The sequence below is a fragment of the Carcharodon carcharias genome, chromosome 14 (genome assembly GCF_017639515.1).
Source record: "Carcharodon carcharias isolate sCarCar2 chromosome 14, sCarCar2.pri, whole genome shotgun sequence".
NCBI lineage: Eukaryota > Metazoa > Chordata > Chondrichthyes > Lamniformes > Lamnidae > Carcharodon > Carcharodon carcharias.
In genome coordinates this window covers 102831017-102852095 of record NC_054480.1, presented here as the reverse complement: position 1 = coordinate 102852095, position 21079 = coordinate 102831017, and the positions used below count along the sequence as shown (strand labels likewise).

Genomic DNA, 21079 nt, shown 5'->3' with positions numbered 1-21079 from the left:
CCCCCGCTGGCTCTGCTCCCTTCTATTTTGTTTCACCTTTCCCTGCAAGAGAGAGAACAGAATGCCAGTGATTGTGCAGCACTGTTTGGGTATTGCGCCTGCCCTAGCTGAATAGCTGGAGATATGTGGAGGCAGAGAGAGGTGCGTGTGAGCCTGGAAGCATTGGTCGGTGTTGAGGATAAGGGTGAATAGATATTAGGCCTGAGTCCTAAGTGCCACAGAGTACTGATAGGTGAGTGATGAGCATGTGATGCATTGAGCAGGTGAGAGGTTGGTGGTGTGGCGGGTATGCGATGTAATGTGAAGATGCAGTCACTGACCTTGATTACCCATCTGAGGTCATTAGATGTCTTGTGCTGCTGCTGCCAGTCTTTAGGTCCAGACCTCCATGGCCACCTGCTCCCATTCCCTTCTGAGGGTGGTCCATGAGATTCTCCTGGCCTCTTGTAAAACCATGGTGTCACCTTCTATCTACCTCCACCATTCTCAGACCTCAGATGTTGCATTCCTGACCGTGGATACCCCTTTCCGCTCTAATTAGGATTGCAGCAATAGTATTTAGAGGCAGAACCTTGTCATTCAGTGTAGCTTCCCTTTAAGAGGGACAAACTGTTTTTAAGAACAGGAAGCTGGCTGCACCATGTGCCATTAGTGAATGCTGCTTGACCCCTGCTGAGTGTAGAGGTGGCCAGCAGTGTGCGAGACACTAGACCCTATGCTATAATCAGGTAAATGAGGAGGCAGCACTAAAATTGCTGTTCACCTCTATTGGAACTGGCACAGACAGGTTATGAATCATGACCCTGTGCCAGAATAATAATGCAAGCCTATTTTTAGCCCTTATCTTTTTATCTGAAAAGTGATTATACCATTAGTTGTATTCTAACCCTTCCCTTAACCATGTGAAGTTCCATATTGTCTAATTTAAAAAAAAAGATGTTAAAACCTCTGTCTCAGTAATCTTATGTGGTACAGCACTCCATGTTCTATGTAGAAATATATTCTCCTCACCCCTACTGAGGGTTGCCAACCCTCCAGGATTGGCCTGGAGTCTCCAGCAATTGAAGATCAATCTCCAGGACACTGCTGTGTGCAATCCTGGAGAAAAATCATCAGGATGTTGGTTTTTTTCATTTTCTTTGAACATTTCTCTTTTCCAGGTATAAAAATATTGAAAATTTGGTGGGGGGAGGCTGTTTGATTGACAGTCAACCATCATTCAATTGGGTAATGGGTCTTCTTGCTTTCCAATTGGCATAGGAAGGCAGTGCGTCAGAAGGATGGATGTGTTGGCTGACTAATGGCTGGAGTGTGGGGCAAGTCATGTGATGAAACCTCCAGGGATACATTTTAATCACAGTTGACAACCCTACTGTCATGCCTGTAATGATGAATTTGTGTACCCTCATTACTAGATCACCTACCTGGTTAACATGAAAATCCCTCTCAAAATTTTGGAAACCGCATAACCTTCTCTCATGCTCCTCCTCTGATGACTGCACTGTCTCCTTTGCTCCTCCTCTCAGGACTGCTCTTCTCTCATAAGAAGACATAAATTTTCAACCCTGTCACCCCTCATCCTGTATCTCAGGATTACAAGTGTCAGGATTCAGACTTGAGAAGTTAAAATCCTGGAAATATTGAATATTACATTTTTGGATGCATTTTGGATGCAGGTAAAAAAAAATTAAGGGGAAGGATTGTCTCAGTGAAGTAACCTGGGAAAGGAAAGGTAGGGAATAAAAGAGAACTTCCAAATACTGGAACAATACAGAAGGTTCATCAGCATATGTATTTAGAATCAATTACCATTTCATAGCAGAATTAATCTGCAACATCTTCTCTGTTGATAAGAACTGATCTTCTGTTTACTTCCATCACTTCCTGGTTTTGCTTCCTATATTGTGACTAATCTAATGGTCTCTTGGTCAGCCTTCTGTCTCCCACCCTAAGTAAGCTTCAGCTCATCCAAAACTCTGCTGCCTTTATCCTGCACTAAGTTGCACTCACTCCTCATCCCTATATTCAGTAAACATTCGTTCTCAGTCTATTAAAATTGTCATCCTTCTATTAAAATGCCTTCCCAGCCTCACTTCTCTCCATCTCTGTAACCTCCTGCAGCCCTAAAATATTCTGAGATCTCTTTGTTCCTTCAATTTTGGCCTCTTGTGCACCCCTCACTACCTTTGTTCCACCATTATTCCACCTTCAATCCCTAATCCTTGTAACTCCCTCCATATACCTCTTTCCCTCTCCACCTCTCTTTCTGCTCTTAAGGTCCTCCTTAATACCTACCTCTTTGAGCAAGCTTTCAGTGACCTGTTCATGTTAATTCCAATAATTGTATATAAGAGAAGAATGAACCTGAAGCTAGTCTTTTACCTCAAGCAGGTTTATTCTTAAGACTCATCAGAGTGACAGATTCCCAGTTCCTATTCCCCCAGAGTGTTACAGCTGTACCCATTTATAGTCCATCACCTGTTTTAACAATGCAATTGTATTAACAATGTAATTGCCAGTCAAAATGATTGTTATTGGATCATGACAACGTAATTACTGATGCATTGACAGTTCTAACATATCTACATAAGACTTGGGGAAGAATCTTCAGTTCGGCAATTGGGGCAGGGCCCGCACACCGATACTTAAAATGATGTACGGTGACATCGGGCGTGCATCCTGACGTCACTCCGCATCATTCAGATCTTCCGTTTGGTGGGCATGCACCGGAGTTGGCTGCATGCCCGCCAAACTGTCAAAGGCCTGTTAAGGCCATTTAAATTCCAATTCAAATAATTAACAGGGCTGCCTGTCCAACCTTAAGGTTGGTGGGCAGGCGAAGAGCCCAGGCGGCATTCGCATTTAACATGAAACCTCATCCACAGGTGGGTTTCACAAGGGTTTTTAAACTTTAATAAAATTTTTCAAAAAAATTTCAAAGACATGTCCCAGCTCATGTGGCACTGTCACATAAAGGGACATGTCTTAATTTTTTTTTCTTCCTTTATTTAAACTTTTACATAAGAAATTAATCTCCCTGAGGCAGCTCCGTGCCTATATAAATACAAGTTGTTGTTATATATTAACTTACAGCCTGGCTAATAGGAATTATGAGGTAAATGTGAACAGATCGTCATGATTTTTTCTGTTTTTAATCTCTCAGATGACTGGAACTCTGAACTTCTTGAGGAAGGGGGACAGAACATTCCAGCACTATCTACTCCTAATAATTTCCTCACACTCACTGTTAAGGACTTACTGCTTTCGAACACAAGTGAAATGGTGAGGCTGTGTGTGTCCAACACGATTAAGTTGCTCCAAATGAATTTCTATAATCTGGTGGTCGCGTCCTTTCTTATATTTGACTTATATTCGATTTAGTTTTTAAGTAGATTTCAGTGAGAAATTAATCGCAACAATATTACAGGCTATGAGGAGAAGATGGGCAGTGGGATTAGTTTATCAATGGTCTAGCCCAGAGCCTGCACAGACATGAATGGCTTTCATCCAGGCTGTAAGCTATAATTATAATAGTCCGTGCTACCTCACAATCCTTAGTTGACTACTTGTTCAATCTGGATCTAAATAGTTACCTAATTGATACATTGTGAAATACTTCTTACTTAGGCCTGTTAATAAATGTTCCTATTTAAACTGAGGTAAAATCTTGTTATCCAATGGAATAAGAGAAAAGTTATAAACCCTCATGCTGGACAATGATGTTGTTACCTATGCTCTTGTTAAAGCCAGCTGGTCTCAGTAGTAATCTTGTCAATGAGTCACAAGGCTGTGCATTCAAACCTCACTCCAGAGACTTGAGCACATATTCCAGGCTGACCCACCAGCGCAGTATAGAGGAAGTGCTGCATTGTCAGAGGTGCAATCTTTCAGATGAGACAATGATTTGCCCTCTCAGGTGGATGTAAAAGATTCCATGGCATTACTTAAAGAGCAGGGGAGTTTCCCCTGGTATCCTGGCCAATATTTATCCCTCAACGAACATCCTAAAACTAGAAGCAGATTATCTGGTCATTATCACATAACTGTGTGTGTGGCAGTTTACTGTGATTGGCTGCTGCATTTCCTACATTACAACAGTGATAAAACTCCAGAAGTATCAACGTCAAGTGTAAAGCGCTCTGAGATGTCCTGAGGTTGTGAAAGGTGCTATATAAATGTAAATCTTTCCTTTCGTTCTTTGCTGCAGTAACTCTGCTGTTCCCTCTTCATGTCACATATTTATCACAGACTTTCATTTCCTTCTGTTTTTTGCAACACCAGCACAAGCCGCAGCCACAGCTGCACCAGGTCCGGGAGCTGGTGCTCAACGAAGATGAGAAGAAGTTGTTGGTGAAAGAAGGGGTCACGCTTCCTTCGCAGCTGCCTCTGACTAAAGTACGCTGATATCTAATTGTTGCTTGTGCTGTTCAAACCAGAGCAGGCTGGTACTAACTGGAGCGGGGTTGGAGCAGACCAGAGCAGGGGCGGTACTAACCAGGGCAGGCCGGTCCTAACCAGGAAAGGCCAGTGCTATCTGGAGTAGGCTGGTGCTAACCAGAGCAAACTGTTAATAACTGAAAGAAGCTGGTAGTAACTAGAGCAGGCCAGTACTATCCGGAGGAGGCCGATGCTAACTGGAGCCGGTGTGAACCAGGGCAGGTGCTATTGTGGAGCTTTATCCTTTATCTCAAGAGTTCTAGAATACAAGGAGTGGAAATTATGTTATAATTAGTGTTCTGGTTTGAAGTGTGGTTTTTAATTTTGGACACCTCACCTCAAGAAGACCTTGGTGGGTGTGCAGCACAGTTTCACCAGAATGATACTAGGGCTATAAGGGTTAAATTATGAGGACAGGTAGCATAGACTAGGCTTCCAGTCAGTATAAGAGGTTAAGGACTTATCTAATTGAGGTGCTAAAGGAATGAATAGGATGGATACAGAGGAGCCCTCTCGTCTGGTGGTGAGGTGGGGGGAGCAGGAGCAATCCAAAACATTGAGGCTTCACTTAAAATTAGAGCTAGGCTATTCAGGGGTAATGCCAGGAAGCCATGGGCAGAAGTAATTCTCTTTCCCCCAAAAGTTGTTGAGGCCAGGGTGGGTGTTGGAGGGGGGAGGGTGGGGTGTTTGTGGTATGGTGGGGGAGGGGTGGGGGGGCAGAAGCAGGGGGAGTGTTGTGTTAATTGAAATGTCAAAACTGAGGTAAGTATGTTTTAGTTAGGTAAGGGTATTAAAGTGCTATGGAACCAAGGAGGAGACAAGGAATTAAAATACAAATCAGCCACTATCTAATTTAATGGCGAGCAGGCTTGAGGGGCTGAATGGCCAATTCCTGTTTCGTTAAATGGTGAATTGCCTATCTCAGCCATGCCGTGAGGTGAGGTGCTTTGCCACAGATGATTGGGAAGAAAACCGGATGGAAACAAAAAGAAAATAGGAATTATATGACACATCCAGCCATATCCGGAAAGGAAGATGGGATCAGGTTTTGGATTCTGATCTTTCTAGCCAAAATCCAACTGGAACATCGACCTGTCTTCTTATTTTTTCAGTTGGATGTGAATTCCCTGACATTTCTGTGTTAGTTTTAGAGAAATTAAAGATCCCTTTCCTCTATGGCCATTCTGGTGGGCTTCCCAGCATTGAAACAGGCACTGGGGAGTGTGGGAGGGTCCTGGACGTTGTGTTCAATATCAGTGTGTGGAGTATGAGGACATGGATAGAATGGGAAACAATAAAAATATTGAAAACTGGGGCTGTAAACAGACTTATGGACAATAGAGGAACCTGTCTGAGTTTCTTTTTAGGTCTGCAATTCCTCAAGGTAACGTGGCAGCGATAGATGTTATAGAAGGCAGACCTGCTGAGCATGTGTTAGTGAAATGGAATAGGCCAGGCCCTTTAGTGCTCATTGATATAAATTCAGGGCCATAATCACTCCTATAGTATTTTGAATCAGAACCTTTTGTCCCTTGTTGCTGAGGTAGGGAACCATTTTCTGCCACCCCCAACCTTTTACAAAAAAAAAATGGATTTTTATTTAAGGTCTTTTTTGCTCTCTGTAGATTTAGATAGAACTATGGCCATATGGCCATTATGTTACCAAATACTCATCTGCCCACCCTATACCCAAAAGATCCGCTTTGTTGCAGGCACAAATTCTGTCTCAGCCTCTGGGTTGAACTACCTGCCTGGATACTGAGAATATGGTGGCCAGGGATGGTGCAAGAGAGGAATGCTACACAAAGTTTCTATGGTTTCATTGCTCCCTCTGAAGGTATCAATCACCTGATTTTTTTTCCTTCTCTTCCATTAAAAACTGGAAGCCAGTTCCAGGCTGATTGTTGCCAGTTTTGTGTGTCCACCTAGAAAAATCTCCCTTCCTCCCTCCCCCCATTCTCTTCCCCTCTCTCTCACAAACACATACACAAACACAAACACTCTCCCTCTCTATATCTCTTTCTATCTTTTCCTCACACACTCTCTCCTTGTTCTCCTTTCTATCTCTATCTTTCTCACACATGTTCTTTCCCTTTCTCCCTCTGTCTATCAAACATATCTTCTTTATTTTTCTTTCTTCTCGTTCTCTCTCCCACATAACATATTCTCTCTCTTTTCCTTTTTGCTGTTCCCTCTCCTTCCCTCCCTTTCTCTCTGTTTCTCTCCCTCGCAATCAGCAGTAGTCTGTTGTCAGCAGTAATTGAACCAGAATGTGAGCGGATTGGATGAATTGAGTTCTTTCCCCTTCTCAGCAAGAAGAGCGGATTTTAAAGAAGATCAGGAGAAAGATACGGAATAAACAGTCTGCACAAGAGAGCCGCAAGAAGAAAAAGGAGTATATTGATGGCCTGGAAAACAGGTGAGGGACAATGTTATAATGACACCTGACAGAGTGGTACAGGGACCCACCACTGGCTCTGTGCTGATTGGCTATTCTCAGTCTACATGGTGGTGGAAGGGCTATGACTGGGGCAAAGGAAGAGGGAAAAAGATGTGATGGGGAGGGTGAGGGGCTGGGCAAAGGAAGTATAAAGGAGAGTGAAAAAAACAAAAAAACTGCGGATGCTGGAAATCCAAAACAAAAACAGAATTACCTGGAAAAACTCAGCAGGTCTGGCAGCATCGGCGGAGAAGAAAAGAGTTGACGTTTCGAGTCCTCATGACCCTTCGACAGAACTGGAGAGTGTGTGGCAAAGCCACATTATCCTTTAGGCACATGTTACAACCGCAGCTGATGTTATTTGCTGAGCAACTCAAATCCCAGAGGGAAACGTGTCTTACTGATCATAACTTTTTTTTTGTATTTTGAAAATGAGGGGAAAACTATTGATTCCAGAAGCATAGAACCCCAGTAACACTGTTAGGATTTTAAAATTAGAAGATTATATGAAGAAGAAGAAAAAAACTTAAAAACACAAAAGTAAAATTACACAGTTGAAACAGTCTTACAAACTATTCCCCCACAAAAAACCCACTTGGTTATAACACACAAGTAAAATACCTGGCAACAGTTCCTGTATAGACTTTTTAACCATAAAAATCCAGTAATATTATTCAGGGCAAAAACTGCTGCTACTTTAGTAAAGTATACCACACAACTTCTCATGCTCTTCCACTCTGCTGTGGAAATCCGAAGGAAGTTCAGAACCAGACTGCTTTCTGGAAACAAAGATTTCTCTGGCTTGAAACTGGATGGCCACTTCAAATTCACAACTTCTCTGAGCATAGAGCTGGCTTCAGGGCATTTTTCCCACACAGCCACCCCAACTCAACTAAACATCTCCCTTAAATATCATTTTTTCCCTTTCATCCTAGATTACATTGTCCTAGGTACCTCTTTGAACTCAAATTTTAAAAACCAACTTATTTACTTGTAATTCCAGCTTTACCATAGCCTCTCATTACAAATGCATGCATCTAGCACCTTTCATCTCTCAGTTCCCACAGACAAGCCGTCTTTACTAACATTTTCCCAGTTTACTTACCGTTGGACACACACACACACCCACATAGCCTTCTTTACAGAATACTGCCATATTCACAAAAATATTAGAAAAGGTAACATCTACCTTCACAGCATGTCATTCAATGTGTGTCCTTGGAATGCCAATACAAAAATAGAAGTGCAATTCAATGGTGATCAGAGCAGCTTTCTCCAACACCTTCTCAGCCTCCAATCCATCTCTACCATTTTGAAAGGCAGAAATATGACACCTGGGGGTGAGGGTTTCAAAGAGATTGGGGCAGAGGGCAGCAATGTATCCTGCCCCACTTTACCCAACTCAACACTTAATAATTGGCACAGGGCAGTTAAGGCCTTTGTAAGAAAATCATTGCGAGGCCAACAACGGTGTTGTTCCCCAGTGGTGAACCCACGCCTCCTCTGTTTCGTGTTCAAAGACAGCAGTGCTTCTTAGTGTCCTTCACAGTGTGAGGTCTTTACTGAACTGATGTAAAATTGCATCTTACAGAGAGATTTCCTCAGGGAAGAGGTCACATGACTACAGCAAGCCAGATAGAACATGTAGTGATGTTGCATTTCAAAACCCGAACATACCCCTTTCATATTGAACAAAAGACACAAACATTCCCTTTTCCTAATGAACAAAAGACAAATTTGCATGCATGATCATGTGCAAATGTGAATTACCCATTATACACCCACTATTCTCATGCATTAATGGCTGTTTATTCTACTAGTCAGTCTCTGCCCCTGCATTGCATACATAGTCTTTAAATTGTATAGGTCTCTTAATGGTACGTGTGCGTGTTGTCATTGGCTGTTCGTCTGTGTGATGCTCCTTGTCTGGACAGTGTCATTTCCATGGCACTTGTTGTCTTGGTGATTGTTGTTGTTCCATTGCTGTTGTTGGAGACACATGGACCTCTGGGATTGATGGTTGTTCTGTACTCAGTACAACTGGTGAGATCCCTTCTCCCTGAGTGGCTGATTGTGGTGAAGGAGCCGTTTTTGTGGTTGTTTGTATATGCTGGTATACTGGTCATTCACTTCCACTGTGTATGATTGATGTGACATTTTCTCTATACATTTCCCAATTCTCCATGTAGGCTGATTCCTGTGGAGAGCATTGAAGGTTTGCACCCAACTGGCTCTCCAATGTTCAGCTCTAGCAATGGTTTGACAGCCTTGTCAAAATGAAACTTAGCTTTCTGCCATTTCACCTTGATTTTTTCACTCATGTCTGTTGCTACTTGTGGGGCAGAATTTTGCCCTTGGCGTGTGGGATCGGCGGGGGCGGACAGAAAGCCGACCACTGCCTGCGATCGACAGCACACTGCGATTTCACGCCGGCGGGCATCATCGCATGCCATTTCACATTCAGTCGGGTTGGGCGCATGCCCACCCGAGCTAAAAATTCTGGCCATGGTTTCAGTTGCCTTTTTGTTATTGTGAGTGTAGTTTGTATGTGATGTGACATTAGTTTTTGGACTGGACTACTTTCTATGCTTTCAGTTGATGTGTTTCTCCACTCGAGTATTGCTTTGTATACACCCGTGCTGGATTTGCTCGATTTTTTGACGATTCCTCTGGCGACTTTCACCTCTGCTCCAACCTCCCCATTCAACTGAGAATAATGTGGTGATGATGTGTAATGTTGAATTTCCCAATGCTTTGTGAAACGGCTGAATTCTCCATTCCTGATCTGAGGGCCATTGTCACTCATCACAATGCCTGGAATGCTGTAACGACTGAATCGTGCTTTCAGGTATTCTACTATTTCTCCTGTAGTTGTTGAAGTCAGCTGGTCTAACTCCCAGCAGACAGAAAAGCAGCCTACAGTGACAAGATAATCAGTTTCTGCTATAGTGAAGAGGTCTACTCCCAGCTTCATCCATGGTCTGTCTGGGATGTCATGCATCATCAATGGCTCTCTAGCTTGTTTAGCTTGGTACTCATGACAAGTGTCACACTGACTGATGTGGTCCTTAATTTTATGGCTCATATTTGGCCAGTAGAGCATCTCTCTTGCCTTTCTCAGACTCGATTCAATTCCTTGATGGCTTGCATAGATGATCTTCAGCATCCCTCCTCTCACCTCCTTAGAGATGATGATTATTTCCTTTGTACAAGATGCCACCTTGGGTTGTCGATTCATCTTGTTATGCCTGATATGCTCTTGCGACGGCATGTGTGCCTTTGCTGCTTTCAGGTCATCCTTTCAGCATCACTTCTTTTAGCACTAGGAGACTTGCATCTTATTCAGTGGTTCGCATGATTTGAGCAAGGCCTTTGTCTGTAAAATTCAATGTCTCTGCTGGGCTGATGCCTTCCAGATCATGTCAAGCTGCTGCTGCAAATTGAACCTGGAAGATTTCATCTTCTGTTGTAGCATCCTCAACATTCTTCATGGGGAATGCCGTTCTCAACAGCATGTCAACAATGTACATCTGTTTTCCTTGCTTGTATGTCACGTCCAGATCATTTCTCTGTAAATGAAGTAACATTCTTTGCAGACACTTTGAAACAGATAGTAGCGGCTTGAGAAAAATGCTTTGATGTGGCTTATGGTCAGACTCTACTGATACTTTGTCTCTTCCAAGCAGGTATTGATGAAAATGCTCACAAGCGAAAACAATAGCCAGGCACTCTTTCTCAATCTAAGTGTAGCGTCATTCAGTTCGCATTAGTTCCCTGAATGCAAATGCGACTGATTGGCCTCACTGCATTAGGGTTGCTCCAAGACCTGTCTCATTGGTGTCACACTGCATGCACAACCATCTGTATCTCCAAAACAGTGTCAAGAATGTAGTTATAAAGCTGCTGGTCTCATCCAGCTTCACTTGCCAGTAACCATCCTTTGTGTCTAGGTTAATAAAGAATTTTGCCTTAGCAAGTTGCAGCAAAATTCCTTCGATGGTTGGCAAAGGGTATTGAGATCTCTTCAATGCTTTATTTAGATCTTTGGGTCCAGGCATACTTGCAGCTTTCCAGAACAAAAATAAAAATACCTGGAAAAACTCAGCAGGTCTGACAGCATCTGCTGAGAGGAACACAGCTAACGTTTCGAGTCCATATGACTCTTCAACAGAACTAAGGAAAAATAGAAGAGAGGTGAAATATATGCTGGTTTAAGGGCGGGGAGGGGGGGACAAGTAAAGCTGGATAGAGGACCAATGACAGGTGGAGATAGCCAAAAGATGTCAAAGACAAAAGGACAAAGAGGTGTTGAAGGTAGTGATAGCTTCCAGGTTGTTTCACTGCTACCGTGCTGCTAATCCAGTTGTCACTTTCTTGATTACTCCCTTCTTTTCCAGTCCTTCTATCTTGTCTTTTAGGCTTGACTTAAGGGCAGATGGAACTCTTCTCGGCAGATGCCGAATTGGTCTTATGCTGTCATCTACTTCTAGATGATATTCTCCAGTTAGACATCCCAACCCTGTAAACACATCTTTATACTCCTCTAGGATCTGTTTGGCAGTCAATGGTTTTGTGTGCTGCGACACGTTGTAAATCTCTGTTGGCACATTCAGGGTTACCAGTCCAAGCTTTAGACTTGCTTCAGCTGAGTTGAGCGACTGTTGCATCCATCTATGATCTGAAACTCTAGATCTTGCTTTGTGCCATTGCATTGGGCTCTCAGACTAATTTGTCCTCTCGGTATGAGTATTGTGCCATTATATACCCTCAACCTTACTCATTTTAGGACTGTCATGTTGAGCTACTTTGCACAGGTCTGTGAAGGCCATGATTTTGCATGACGTACCAGTGTCTATCTGACACTTCTCGTTTGCTTGATACTCTCCTGTGGTCATCGTTGTAACAGTTATAAACCATTTATCACCTATAGACTTGACAGAACTAACCTTTGGCTCGTCCACCGTACCTGGGATTAAAGGACAGGACCTTGCACGATGATGCCAGCTCATTTGAATATTTATTCAGCATTGCGCTGGAAGGCAGTGAATTTTGTTGGTGGCAGGGACAGGACTTCCTGGGCCAGCAGTAAATGATCATTACAGGGCACATTTTGGGAGGGAAGGTGGATGGGCCAAGAAAAATTTGCTCTTTGAGGCTCAGAAATGTGGTTGCATGTCAGAATAGTCAAATTTGGTGGCCCTCAGTAGAAGGTCAGGCCCACATACAATAACAGCAACAACTGGCATTTATACATCAGCTTTAATGTAGTAAAACTTCCCAAGGCAATTCACAAGAATATTATCAGAAGAAACTGATACCAAGCCACATGAGGAGATTAGGACAGTTGAGCACAGGTTTGGCCAAAGAAGTAGATTTAAGGAGCACCTTAAAGGGGGAAGGAGAGGGAGTGGCAGACAGAGATTGCCTGGCCGGACAGCACAAAGAAAAGAAAATGAAAAGACATTTGTTTCTCTTCTATATTCTCTTGTTTGAATTCTGTTTATTTTAAATGGACTACTGGCCAGTGTGATAAAATGGCACATGATGGTAGTTCTGGAAGTTTCTGAGCAGTTTAAAAATGCACAAAAGGCTAACACATCAAACTCCTGGAACGTAACAATCCTTACAGTGTATAAACATTCCAGCCAAGCCAACACAAGGAATGATAGATGAGGTGTCTGCACCAGTCGCCTAGGGACAAAGGCAGAGCTATTTGTGACACCTCATCTCCAGCATTTGTGCTAATGGTTTGACAATTAACTGCTCAAAACACAATGGGTTTTAACAAAGGGCCTCATTAGCTGAAAAGCTGGACCCGAAACCACCTGTCACATGACCAAGACTTGAGCTGTTTGAATTGCTTTAACTATCCACCTTTTGGGCTTTATCGTCAGTTGCTGTTTAACTTCAGAAGCGATAACAGGACTCTAGGCTATAGCAGCCTGCCTCTGACCTCCGTCTCTCTCAAAGCCTGGTCTCCAGAAAGAATCTTGCATTTTGCCTACAAAGCAAACTAATTCTCAGATTGTGAGTGTACTTTACTGCATCTACAGTTGCCTCAGCCTTCAACCAAGCTCCTAGGAAAAAGACCAGGACTTCTGCCAGACAAAGCCAACTGAAAGAACCTTCCTTGGGCAGTGACTTGCTGGACTTTGGACTCATGTGAAACCATAGCTCTTACTTTTATCATGGTCTTGGCCCTGAACCCCTTTCTTTCCCTTTTCCCTCTTTTATTGTGTGAATGCAAAAAAGGGCAGAAGTTGCAAAACCCTTTCCCACGTTTTGTGTGTGTGTGTGTTTGTGTAAAATAACCTACCTGTCTTATTTTAACTTATCTTGAGTTTGCTGTGGGGTTATTTAATAGAGGATTGGATCACTCCGAAACTGAAGGGTTGGGGAAAATACACCACCAATTATAATGGGAGGAACAAGATATCAAAATACTTTTCTGTTTATGGACAGTTAGTGAGTGGAGAAATTGGGGCTGTTTAAATAAATCCTTCTCCTGTCTGTAACAAGATGGAGAGACCAAGTGGTGTAGGACGTAGGCAGCTAAAGGAACATCCACTAGTGGTGGGGCACAGGAAATCTGGGGATTCATCAGAGGCCACAGATCTGTAGAGATCTCAGGTTGTTGAAGGACACAGGAGGTCACAGAGATAGAAAAGGGCAAGGCAATGAAGAGATATTTTAGCACAAGGAAGTGAATTTTAAATTTGAGGCATTTCTAAACTGAATCAATGTAGATCAGTAAGCACAATGATCGCTGGATGGGACTTGATGCAGGATAGGGTACAGACTGCAGAGCTTGAATGAGATCGAGTTCAAGCAATGTGGAAGAATGGAAGATGGCCAAGAGAGCATTAGAATAGTCAGGTCTGGAGGTGACAATTGCATGGATGGGGGTTTCAGCAGCAGATTGGAAAAACAAGCATTTATGATCCCCCTATGGCTCCACAGCAGTGTCCAATGCACCAGGCCCTAAGTGATTGGGTATTTTTCAAGCACACCCACCACATTTTTGGGAGAATAAGGCATTGTAAATGGGACTTTGAGCCTTGTACCTGCTTCCAGCAGTGGAAGCCATTCTCATTCCCTTTTCCCATGTCCAACCATTGAGACACAGAGCAAACCTCAGGCCTGAGCCCTGGTGCTCGAAGAACTACACCATCAGCTTCCAATCAACCAAACAACTTGTGAAAGGAACTGTGGCACAAAACGTATTCTAACTTGGTAATCTCACCCAGGAAAACAAAGACCTGCATTTATATAGGGCCTTTCACAACCTCAGGATATCCCAAAGCCAATTAACTATTTTTTGAAGCATAGTCAATGCTGTGATGTAGCAAACACATCAGCCAATTTGTGTGTAGCCAGCTCCCACAAGCAGCTATGTGATAATGACCAGAAAATATGCTTTTGTGATGTTGATTGAGGGATAAGTATTGGCCAAGACACTGGGGATAACTGCCCTGCACTTCTTCGAAATAGTACCATGGTAGCTTTTATGCCCACCTGAAAGGGCAGATGGAAACTCAGTGTAATGGTTTATCTGAAAGGCAGCACCTCCCATAGGGGAGTACTGCAGCTGGAAAGCCAACCTTGATTTTTGTGCTCAAGATGGCCGAAGGATAATCAGAGTGGGAGAGGCATGTGTTGGATGCTCTTCTTAGGTGGAGGTTTAGGCACATGGTCAGCCACAGTAGATGAAGCTAGTGCGTGCTCAGATCTCAGATATATTCTGCTTACAACACTGTTATATTCTGTTTACTCAGTGCTCTCTATTATATTTAGCATACCCTATGTTCTCTCAGAACCACTGCTTTTCTCTTTCACTTTCAGGATGGCAGCCTGCACGGCCCAGAACTATGAACTGCAGAGAAAAGTCATCCGTCTGGAGAAGCAGAATACGTAAGTGATTTCCACTATTAATGTCTTGTTAATTACATTGTTAATGTCATTGTTAAGGCTAAGAGAAACAGGTGACGGGTGTTAATTGTCTTTGACATAAATAGGGGACAGCTGGGACACTGGGTTGTGTGGGAGGAGAGTTGTGAGACTGAACGAGTCCATAAACTCTCTCAATATAGAAAAGCACTGTGTCTTGATTTCGGCTTCATCAGTTGGCTTGTAACCTATGAACATCCTCTGTGGAAGGTGATGTACAGCACCAAACCAATGTTTCAGTATATTTGGAAACAGTGTGACAGTGTAACCCAACTGTTGGTATTCCCATCCAATACCAAAGCTGATCTTCTGTAGACTAGGGAATTGGCTAACTTTACTAGAAAAAAATAGTGAGGTCCAATTGTGATAATGAAAAATTTTGATTGGGCTGCATGAGAGCAGGGGCTAGGAAAAGTTGTGAGACTGGGAAGGGGGAAAGAATTGTGAGAGCAGGCTCTGATGAAAGCAGTGCTGGGGCCTGGGAGCTCATTCCCTTAGGCCATGCCCTCCGAACCATGCCAAGAAAAAAATATCACGAGTGCGCATCTCATGGGGGCTCATGGGGTTGTCTTGCCAGAATCTTTGCTTTACAGTCGGCACTGCCACCTCAGAGGGATAGAACGCACGACTCCAATTGCTTGTGGGATTGTGAGCCATAGTTTTGGAACCCATGGCTTAGGCAGTCAGTTCGTCATCGCACTATGTTACAAAAACGGCTCAGGGTGATGTCGTGAGAAGGGCCGCAGGAAAGACACATGTGGGCTGCCTAGTGAATACCAATGGTTTAACTGGAGTTCAAACTGCCTGTGGGTGGGAATGTTTCACAGTTCAGAACATCTTATTTGATTTTACTCTTGCGGGTCAGATTAGCGCTTGCTATTTAATGGGTTTTATTAAAACCAATTTTCACCAAGTGTTAATGCCTAGTAGGGAAAACAACAACAACTTGCATTTATATAACACCTTTAACACCCACAAACATCTAAAGGTGCTTCACAGAGGTGTCCAAAAATGGGTTCCAAGCCAAGGGAGATAAAATAAGACTTAAACAAAATCTTGACCAAAGAGACAGGTTTTAAGGAGGATAATGATGCATAAGGAATTAGGAAGAGAATTCTGGAATGTGAGACCTAAACAGCCGAAGGCACAGCCACAAATAGTGGGGACAAGAAAAAGAGAAGGGATTCCAAACTTAGATGGGCACAGAGTTCAGGGTGGGGGGGGAGGGGCTGGAATATTAGGGATGAAAATGTGAGGATTGTGAGGAGTGAGGCTATGAAGAGGTTTAATTGTGAGAGTAAGGTGTTGGAGGTGTTGGGGAATCAGGAGCAGATGTAGGTCATTGAGGACTAGGATGAAGTATTAAAGGCACTTGGAGCAGGATAGGATGTGAACAGTGGAGATTTGAATGAGCTGCAGTTTATGTAGGCTGGGAGATGGGAGGTTGGTTAGGAGAGCATTCAAATAATGGAGTCTCGGGGTGACAATGGCAAGGACGAGAGTTTCAGCTGCTGTTGGTTGGAGGCAGGGGCAGCAGTGGCTGATATGGATATAGGTTTTTATGATGGAGATGAGATGGAGTATGATGCTTAATACTACAGGGAGAGGGGGTTGTGATGGGTGTGAGTCAATGTCTGGAGAGTGGGTGGATTCAGTGCAAAGTACATGGAGCTTGTGGCGAGGCCGAAGCAACGGCTTCATCCTAACAACACAGAGGCTGTGGAGAGGTACTGAGAAGTGGTGGAGAGGAAGAGCTGGATGTCAGTTATGTACATGTGGAAGCTGAGCCCATGTCTGCAGATGGTAACACCAAGGAGGATATGGGGGTTGTAGCCAAGAATAGATCCTTGGGGGAGATTCAGAAGTAATGATACGAGGGAGAGAAGAGAAGTCATTGCTGGAGATGCTCTGGCTATGACTGAATTGGTAACAGTGGAACAATGTGATTGCAGTCCTACTAAGCTAGACAATGATGGAGAGGCTTTGGAGGAGGACGATGAGTGGTCAAAGACTCCAGAAAAGACACTAGAGAAGTCAAAACTTTTAACATGATTGGATTGAGCTAATGAAATAATGTAACTTTAAATTAAGTTGGAGCTAAGGAGATTTACAACAATGCCTATTCTCTGTAATAGACATTTTTCTGTAACATTGGCCCTAAACCTTTCCCTAAATATAGTCATTTACTGGCTATCAGATATTCCCAATATTCGCTTGAAATCAGCAGAGGGTTTCTGCTGTTAGCACTTACAGAATATGACCATCTGGGCAATAGTGCAACAGATTATGTGGGTTCTACAGTGCAGGGGATGTTCAGATAAATATGGCTGCAGATTCAAAATAAAAAGACTGACCACATCAGCAAGATTGACAGGACAACTGTGTTCCCAGTTCAGTGCATCTGGGAGCATGTGGGCCTGATTTTAACACTGTGCAAGTTGGCGTGTTTTGAATGGGTTAAAATCAGATCTGGTCAAATTGATTGGAGGAGAGTTGTATCTCTGTATAGTTGAGAGTGCATTTTTGTCCTCAGGTATTCCAGTGGGTGATGTAGTATGTTCCCTGATAGTCAGTGACAGTTATTGTCTAGGAAGAATTAACGCAGACTAAAATTTTCTAAACATTGCTTCCTTCTTATAGGACATTACTGCAGCAATTGAGAAAACTTCAAACGCTGGTCATGCATTCAACAGGCAAGAATGCCCAGGCTGGCACCTGTATCATGGTATGTTATTGGGCACATCATTGCAATACTCATACTCACAAGGCATGTTGTGCAGGTGAACCCTAACCTTTTGGCATGTTTGTTGGTAAAATAGTAAGACCGAAATCAGAGGCAGTGAAATTGGACATGGTGGTTATGCAAAACAGGTGGAACCACATTTGGCCCTGTTCTACCTTCTGTCCAATAATCAGTTCCACTCACTTCAATAGACAGGATATCAGGCCGGTCATATTAACAAGCAACCAATGTGTACTTCTGTACTTCTGCCTGTTTTGTGGTCCAGGCCCATGTCCAATTTCATCCCCTTTGTTGATCGCAATGGCTGATTTACCCCTATGGTTACTGAACTGTGGCAGGTGCTTGTTAACTAAATACACTCACATATGGAGTAAATTTTCTTGCATTGTATGTGAGAACATGTGGCTAAAATGTTGTTGCTGTAGCTACGCCTGTGGCTAGCCAGCAATTTCTATTGGACAGCATTGCAGTACCAATAGGATGAAACTGAGATGCCCCCCTGCAAGGGATTAGCATCTTTAGGAGGCAAGAGAAGAAAAGAAAAAGGTACCTAGTAATTCTGGGGTTTCTGTATGCCCCTGCAACAGTGACACAGGCTGGGATTTTAAGTTTGCAAATCGGGATCACTGCCATCCTGCACGTGCATAAAACCCAGCGTGATGGTGTCGGGTTGTGAACCTGATATCAGCATGCCTGTTTCCTATAATACGGTGAGCAGCTGGGCCCTGAAATCAACAGCTCGCCTGCCATTTAAAAAAAATCATAAATGGGCAATTGAGCTTGCTGACAAGCCAATTGACCTGAATATTACACTGCTGGCGCCATAATATAGTTGGCGCGGACAGGTGGGCATGAATGGTGAGCCCGCTGTTTCATCATCTGAGATGAAGAAAATGGGAAGGGGGGGTTACATTCTTTTGGGGGGGTTGCCCTGTGTGCATCGGGGGCACCTCCCCCCAAAGATCATACTCTCCCTTTGTGCCTCCCTACCTGGACTCCAAAATCCATCACTCCCAACTCCCCCTTGACCCCCTCCCTAGGGTGCCCAATCCCTTCCCGCCCAAAGGTCCTGGCCTTACCTGGGTCCGGGACCCATTGCTTCCTTCATCGTGGGACTGCTCATAGTTCTGAGCTCTGGTGCTGCTAGGACTGCTGGAGCTGCCAGTCACTCAGGTTGGCTGGCAGCTCTTGAGTGCGGGACTTCCTCCCACTGAGGGATGAAAGTCCCACTCTGTTTGTTTAGCCGCTGACAGTGTGTTATCGCTGCGGGGCAGCCTTTTTGAAAGTAAGTTGGTTTCCGACTGATTTTTCTATTGGCGGGCAAGTAATATGTCCCCCCATGTGGCTTTAAGACACTGTCCCTTTAAGACACTGTCCCTTTAAGGTGAAGTACACTGTTAATGGCAACGTGAGCTCTGTAACATTTTTTTTTTCTCTCTCCAGGTGCTGATGTTGTCGTTTGCCCTGATTATTTTCCCTAGCTTCAGTTCGTTCAGTGCTAGTAAGGGTGCAAAGGAAGATGACTTCACTCCTGTAAGAGGTTAGTACAAATTAACTTCATGCTGGGTGATTAGGAAAGCAGTCCAGCACCAGACTCTCGTGACGAGCAACAATCAGAACTCTCAATCTGATTTATGTCCTTGGGCATTAACCTGATCACTTGATATGTCCTTTTTTTAAACATACAGGACAGTAGGAATCTCCTTGTAAGTTACCCTGCTCTTGTTGCCATGGTGATGGGCTTTGAGATGGGAAGGGTACAGAGGAAGCCATTGTGATATTGGCTCACAGACTTTCCTAAGATATCACTGAGTATCACAGACAGATTAATCCATCAGGTTTCGGGACAGAGACGGAGCTAGGGGGTGAAAGTCTCTACACTTCACCATGTTGGAATGTGGGTGGGAGCTTGCACTCAGATTAAAAGACCAAATTCGTGAGGAGTTAAAACAAAACTGAAAGATTTGCCTAGCTTGAGCGAGAGGGAGGATCTTTAGTAATACTCTCACTGTGATGGACAGTTATGGGGTTAGAAGTTACCAAGCTGAGAAAAGGAAAAGAACAGAAGTAAATCCTCAGGAGCTAAGTGTAACTTTGGACTGATTTCTGGAGAATTGAATGTCTACTTAAGGGAGGTGTAATGTACATTTGTGAATTGGGTTCTTTTCAGTTATGCTAAAAATAAGAAGGGGCAGTTTTCTGTTCTGTGGTTTAAAGTACAAGTTGGCTACAAAGATATTGTTTAGTCAATATTTCTTTTACAGTAAACTTCTTAAAACCGGAAATTTTGTTGTGGTCATCTTTTCCATTGTTAACTGAAAATTTGAATTCCTTCTTAAAAGTTGTCAGTCTCAATGGAGATCACAACATGTGACCCAACCCAACATGTTGAGGCCACAGTGGAATCAGTAACCCTACTGACGCCCAATAAAGTGGCCCATCTTTAACTGTGATTAAAGGCTACCGCATCTCTATCCGAAGAGTTCAATAAACTATAACATTGATTGTTTTTGCAGTATTTTCCAGGTCTCTGCATGATATGCAATCATCCCGGGTACTTCACATGTTGGCCAGCCCTCACAGCCATGCCCCAGGAGAGAAGAATTCAGAATGGAGTGACCAGCTTACTTTGGAGAGCAGTGGTACAGTTAACAAAGAAGACCAAACAGTGAATGGCAAAGAACTCACTGGGGATATTGAGAGCCTCTCGCCCAACAGGTCCAACTCTTCACTGAGGAATGATGCCATTGCCAAAGATGTCACGGTCCTTGAAGACCTCAATCCTGAAGACCATACTGCAGAGCATAGACTAGGACATTCACCATGGACTGAACTGACCCCTGACCATGGAGATGAAATGTAGGGGCTTTTTAAACCTGGGACTTTTCTTATTTGTTGATGTTTAAAAGGGAAAAGGATCATGACTGATTGAGCACTGAGGATTGGAATAAGATTTACATCGTTCCATCAGAATACATTGTACCAGTTCTCACTTGCACATGAGAAATAGCTCCTCAGTCTCAAATTATCTGAAATGTACAGTCCAGATATTGCCTGATCTGCCATATCTTGGCTTTAACTAGGTACAATGTATATATTTTTAATTCCTTTTTTTTTTACACTAAATAGCAGTTCTTAAAGACATTAATATGAACAATCCCAGCTTCATAGCATGAATACTCAGTATATTAATTGACATTTACCACAGCGTTAACAAGTTAGTAGAGCTGAAAGGATCCAGTTTTAGAAGGCATATTGTTGCATTTCTTGTTGTAATGATAGTTATTCTGTTGGCCTCTCTTGAGCCTGGGTCAGCAGTGTGATCCAGAAGTGCTGGACCTCTGTGGCGATGCTGTAGTGGTGAATTAGCCTCTGTCCCTGGTTCATATATCTGAGCTTCACATTTTCTGAGCCTATCCACCCACATGCTTTCAATTTTTCTCCAATTTTTGTTTTGGTGCCAGTTTCTCTACTTCTCAGGTGAAGATGATGATATGTTGGCACAAGTTTCG

The 21079-nt window shown here is 43.3% G+C and overlaps 1 protein-coding gene across 1 annotated transcript in view; it reads left to right on the top strand.

Annotated features, from left to right (window-relative positions):
• LOC121287569 (cyclic AMP-responsive element-binding protein 3-like protein 3) overlaps positions 1 to 20430 on the top strand; it is a 61867-nt gene extending 41437 nt beyond the window's left edge. Inside the window, exons 5-11 of the mRNA XM_041205500.1 lie at positions 3164 to 3282; positions 4282 to 4395; positions 6750 to 6856; positions 14720 to 14788; positions 17465 to 17549; positions 19011 to 19107; positions 20084 to 20430. Of these exons, the coding sequence (XP_041061434.1) occupies positions 3164 to 3282; positions 4282 to 4395; positions 6750 to 6856; positions 14720 to 14788; positions 17465 to 17549; positions 19011 to 19107; positions 20084 to 20430 (938 nt within the window). The remainder of the gene's footprint in view (positions 1 to 3163; positions 3283 to 4281; positions 4396 to 6749; positions 6857 to 14719; positions 14789 to 17464; positions 17550 to 19010; positions 19108 to 20083) is intronic.
• The last annotated feature ends 649 nt before the right edge of the window (positions 20431 to 21079 follow it).